The sequence below is a fragment of the Chrysochloris asiatica genome, unplaced genomic scaffold (genome assembly GCF_000296735.1).
Source record: "Chrysochloris asiatica unplaced genomic scaffold, ChrAsi1.0 scaffold00020, whole genome shotgun sequence".
In the NCBI taxonomy this organism is placed as follows: domain Eukaryota; kingdom Metazoa; phylum Chordata; class Mammalia; order Afrosoricida; family Chrysochloridae; genus Chrysochloris; species Chrysochloris asiatica.
The window spans coordinates 12603150-12609090 of record NW_006408538.1 but is presented as its reverse complement, the minus strand read 5'-3'; the positions used below and the strand labels follow the sequence as shown (position 1 = coordinate 12609090).

The following is a 5941-nucleotide window of genomic DNA, read 5'->3' as shown; positions in this document are numbered from 1 at the left end:
ATGAGGCTTCTACTTCAGTAAAGATTTCCAGCCTCGGAAACTTGTACAGGGTCGCTATGAGTCAGAACTGACTCCTAAGTACATCACCACCACCACCAATTTCATAGAAAGGTTGGCTGAATTTGATAGGAAGGAAATGCAGGTATTTCTCAGAACAATAGGATACATTGATAACAGCATTAAAGCGTAAGTCTACACAGTTTTTAATTTATGAGAAAAAAATGATATCAATTTAAACTTGTTTTTCAAATGTTTAAAATATTTTAAACTTTTTTCTCCCAAGAATAATCATTTAACCACGTACAAAAAGATAAGTAATACGTTGCCTAATGTCAAGGTGGGAAAGTCCTTTATATAACAAAATCGCCTTCAGATTCTTCTAGGCCCAAATCCTGCTTGTCTGAGGGCAGATTCCTCTTAAGAGGCCTGGAATTGTAATAGAAGGCATCATTGTCATCTACTTGTTGGTACTCTTGGTCGATTTCAGTAGGGAAGTCACTTCCAGAGCCCGATCCAGAGCCAGAGCCTGATCCAGAAAAGTCTTCAGAAAGAGGGAAGATATCACGCAAGTTCTGGAATCTTATCTTTCTGGAGTATGACAGGAAAAGAAAGCAAAACACACAATAAATTTTGAGACAAAAGGAAGATAAACACAAAAAATTTAAATAAGGTAACAAATGCAGGTAATAGTTGCTCAAGTTAAAAGAGAAAAAAACTTGCCAATTTAAATAAAAAAATTTAAATTTAAAACAGGCCTTCCCATGTGTTTGCCTAAACTTATCTTACCTAAATTATGCCCTAGAAATCAATTCTCTATCTATCTACTCATTGCAGGCACACATAAACATTGGAAAGACTAGTGCATGTTTGCATGATGACAGGACCAAAATTTTGGGCAGTTTAGTGGCGCTAACTGCAGAACTAAAGTCCTTGAAAAGATATGTGGGGACAGGATCCCCAACACAAATGAGAGGTGCTGTGAGAAGCTGCAATATTCAGGGTCCAACAAGGAAATATCTTTGAATATTTCACACAGAGGGAATTGGTTGTACATGTGCTGGAAGAGACGTGAAGCCAAGTAGGGGCTGGTGAGTCAACAGCAAGAAGGCACTGTTATGCCGGGGTGGGGGCAAGATGGTAGGAGGTGGTATTACCTGGTCAGGGAATTGGGCATCTAGTGGGAGCTGACTAGTGAGGGGAAGCACCCCGGACTTTCCCTTCCATGCCTTCTAGTAAATTAGCTCAGCCACTGACCCAAAGCCTGAGAAAAGCAGTCTACAAGAGTTGCTCGCTCTTTCTACAGAACAGGGTCAGAGAAGGACAAGAATAGATCTGAGGACAAACAGGTCCAGGATAGACACCCAAGCAGGGAACATTCATCCACACGGAAAGCAGAGTAGCAAAGGTTCAAATACCGTGGACTTGAGTAAGAACACTAAGCACAGGGCTGCCAAGCAGCATTTTGAGGATTGCAACTAAAACCCAAACCAACAAAGCAGGAACTTGAAGGAAACACTAAACCATCCTCCCACCCCATACATGCCAGGATCTCAGCAGAGGTTGTGAAGTTATAAACACTCAAAAATCAGAAAAAGTCTACTTACGAAAAAGGGTCAGTATTTGGAGGGAGAATCCTGTTGGATTCACCTGGAAGTAGATTGAATAGTGGTCCCTTTTCATCAATGCAATTGGCAGAACTGCTGTCTGGATTACAGCGTACCCACTGGTACCTGGCTTTCTGCATAGGATAACCTGCGCAAACAAGGAATCCACGTGGTTAATGAATCTGTCTTACACAGTTTCTAATCACTCTGTTCCTGAGAATTTTTTATCAGATACATTCTAAACATGGTAGAAGGTAGGGTCTGAAAGGCTCATTAATTTGATAGCAGCATTCACCATGTGCCAGTCTTTTATGTGCATTATTTGTATATACAAGGTTCCAAGGAGCTCTGGTAGCGTAGTGGTTATGAATCAGGCTGCTAACCTCAAGGTTGTCAGTTCAAAACTACCAGCTGTTCTGCGGGAGAAAGTTGAGGCTTTCTGCTCCCGTAAATATTTGCAACCTCAGAAACCCTGTGCAGGGTCACTATGAGTCGGAACTTAACAACAACAACAAGGTGGTGCAAACAGTTTGCACTTGACTGCTAGCTTTAAAAATTGGTAGTTGGAACCCATCCAGTGGTACCAACGAAGACAAAGCGTGACGATCTGCTTCTATAAAGATTGCTATTGTTGTTATGTGCTGTCAGGTCAGTTCTGACTCACAGTGACCAGATGTAAGAAACGGAGTCCTGGGGTGGCACTGTGGTTAATGCGCTGGACCAATGGAGAAGGAAGGAGACCAACTTTTCACTGCCCATCTTTTGATTTTTGAGCCATCTGTACGCATGACCTGTTCAAAGCTCATTCTTCTTGTGTCACAGCTTTATGAAGGCTGAATTGACATACAGTAAGCTGTACTTATTTAAAGCACTGGTAGCGTAGTGGTTACGAATGGGCCGCAAACCTTAAGGTCAGCAGTTTGAAATTACCAGCTGTTCCGCAGGAGAAAGATGAGGTTTTCTGCTCCCATAAAGATTTACAGCCTCGGAAACCCTGTACAGGGTCGCTATGAGTTGGTCCCAACTCCACAGAACATCATCACCACCACCACCATTTAAAGCGTACAATTGATTGTTTTGCCATATGTCACCATCCCCACAATTGGTAAACCCCCAAAGTTTCCTTGTGCCCTCTTGGTAATCATCTCTCTTTTTCCTGGTCCCTCCTTCCCCCAGACTACCTCTAATCTGCTTTAGGTCACTATATATTCCTTTGTATCTCCTAGAACTTTATATAAATAGAGTCATACAGCAATTTGTCAAAATGTTCTTGGCTTTAACTCCGGGACCAGCAGAGAAAGATATTTACCTTTTACAGGACTTTCCCCTAAAAATGGAAAATCTGTTTGGCTATTTCTTACATCCTGATGGCTTTCATTGCAATTAAAAAATATATTTATATCATTATGATATTACATATGATATTATTTATATTATAGACGTTTTTGAAAAATGTAGAAAGATAAAAGAAAATTTATCCCTCATCTCAACCATCCAAAGTCCATGCATTTGAGTTTTGTCTAGGAAGTGCTAGTGTGGCGCTGTGGGTTAATGCACTGGAATGCAAGGTCAATTTGAACCACAAGGTTGGCAGTTCAAGCTCATCAGTCACTCCTTGGAAACCAGTCGGAACCAACTCCACAGCACTCAACAGCAACAACAAACATTTAATGCTTCTGTTCTACCTTCTAGTTAATTAAGTAGTGCCTGGGGCATTAAAAACTAGCCAGCAGCCATCCAAGCCACAACAATTGATCTCTATTCACCTGGAGCAACAGAGGAAGAGGGAGAGTTGGGAACTGGAGGAGGATGTGGAATGTGTATTAACCCCCCTGGAAGAAGCACTCAAGAAATCATACTGCATTGAGCAAATTTGCTACAAAAGACGTTGTTTTAAAAAATAAAGATGTCACTTTGAGGACTAAGATGCACCAGACACAAGCCATGGTATTTTCAATCACTTCATATTAATAAGGAAGATCACAGAAAAATGTGTGCCTTTGAATTATAGTGTTGGCATAGAATATTGAATATACCACGGCCTGCCAGAGGAACGAACAAATCTGTCTTAGAAGAAACGTTGCCAGAATGCTCCTTAGAAGTGAGGATGGTGACATTTTGTCTCACATACTTTGAACATGTTATGAGGAAGGACCAGTCACCAAAGGACAGCATGCTGGTGAAATAGAGTCATCACCTCAGTGAGATGGACTGACACAGTGTGATCAAGCAGAGTAACAATTGTGAGGACAGGGTAGGGCTGGGCAACATTTTTGTCTGTTGTGCATGGGGTCACTATGAATAGGCACCAACTCCATACCACATAGCAATGACAACAATGGAATGTGTGGCTAACTGTCTCCATGAAAAACTGGCTCCTTTGTCAAGAGACCAGAACTAGATGGTGTTCAGTTACCACTACTGAATATTTTGATCAAAGATTCCACAGAAAAATCCTGATCAACGGAAGAAAATGCAAAACAGAATTTCAAATTCTCATTGACTTTCTGGAGCCATGGAGGATTGGATGAACCCCTGAAGCTATTGTGCTAAGAAAATCTTTATGCCTTAAACTAAAAATATCACCTGAAGTCGTCTTAAAACTAAACAATGGTTTAGCTTAACTAGTACAAAGAAAGGGATCAAATTGATAACAGCAATTCAGAAAATTAGATAGGAACCTTAGGCGGCAGTATGTTCATGTTTATGATTGAGGGACAACTCAGAAAAAGAGGGTGAGAATGAGTGCCCCAAACGAAGGATATCACTCAGTTGTACCTGTTGTTGTTGTTGTTGTTGTTATGTGCCATGGAGTCGATTCCGACTTTAAAGGTTTCCAAGGCTTTAAATCTTTATGGGAGCAGAAAGCCTCATCTTTCTCCCGTGGAAAAGTTGGTAGTTTCTAACAGCTGACCCTGAGGTTCGCAGCCTGATTCGGAACCACTATGCTACCAGAGCTCCTCAGTTGTACCTGTAGAAGCTCTGAATTTGGTGGAAGTTTTGTTGTGCATATTCTCCACAACAACAAAATAAATAACATCTAAAGGGGAAAAAATCTCTGAGGGAAAAAGTAAACATTCTCTCATTCGCTCTCTTTTTTTTTTTTTTTTTTCTTTAGAACAACTATTTTTGTCACAGTCTTCCCTGAATGTAACTTACAACACTTGGTCTGCGACTGCTAGTTTACCAAAATGGGTCAGCTCTTGTCACTGTCTGGGCTGTGGATAAGGCAGGCATGATGACAGCACATGGTCTTCCTGTTATCAGCTATGAGACCTTAGCCAACTTTACTTTCGTGCTCCATTTCCTCATCTGTAAAATGAGGATACTAAAAGATTATCTTTGTTGGGTTGTTTCAAGAAATAAATGAGGCCATAAATGTTCACTTATTAGACTAGTACCTAGCCCCATGATAAACCAGCTAAACCAGTTGCTATCAAGTTGACTCTATTATTTCCAGTAGCTCATGCATTTCTGACTAAGACTGAGCTCCACAGTGTTTTCCACGGCTATATGATCTTGCCAGCCAAGTCTTCCTTTTAAAGTGCCCCAGGAGCTCTGGTAGCGTAGTGTTTACGAATCGGGCTGCGAACCTTAAGGTCAGCGGTTCGAAACTACCAGCCACTCCGCGGGAGAAAGATGAGGCTTTCTACTCCCGTAAAGATTTACACCCTTGGAAACCCTGTACAGGGTCGCTATGGGTCGGACCCGACTTGATGGCACTTAACAACAACAACAACAACAACAGGGTAATTCAAACCAACCTTTCAGTTATTCAAGTGCTTAAACGTTTGCACCACTCTGGGAAACACAGCACTAGTTGCTCTGGTAAGGAAGAGAAAGAAAATGAAAACCCATTGACAACAGTAGACAGCTTGCGGAGAGACCAGAATTTAAATTCCCATCCCACCATTTACTACCTACCTCTCTGATTCTCATAGTCTCATATTTTAAATGTATTTTGTAAATTCTTATATCCCAAAGTGTTCCTGTTTAAAGGACATAAAAGTATGGGAAGCCCCTAGAGCCTGGTTCTAGGTTTTAGTTGGGCATCTTAAAGAAGGAAGAAGCCAATCTTGGAGCAGAGATAAAAGTCCAACTTCTCCAGCAGGGGGCAGTGTCTTCACATCTCATGCTGTCTAGACCAAATTTGCTACAAACAACTTTCTACACCTGGGATTTTAAATTCCCTTGTAGCCATATTTTAATAATAAACAGGCAAGGTTAATTTATATATGCATACTGGTAGCGTAGTGGTTACGAATCGGGCTGCGAACCTTAAGGTCAGTGGTTCGAAACTACCAGCCGCTCCGCGAGAGAAAGATGAGGCTTTCTAC

At 41.3% G+C, this 5941-nt stretch overlaps 1 protein-coding gene across 1 annotated transcript in view; it reads right to left on the bottom strand.

Moving 5' to 3' along the window:
• Positions 1-350: 350 nt before the first annotated feature.
• Positions 351-5941, bottom strand: part of SRGN (serglycin) — a 10889-nt gene continuing 5298 nt past the window's right edge. The window contains exons 2-3 of the mRNA XM_006837460.1: positions 1605-1752; positions 351-588 (exon numbers count right to left, since the gene is read on the bottom strand). Of these exons, the coding sequence (XP_006837523.1) occupies positions 351-588; positions 1605-1752 (386 nt within the window). The remainder of the gene's footprint in view (positions 589-1604; positions 1753-5941) is intronic.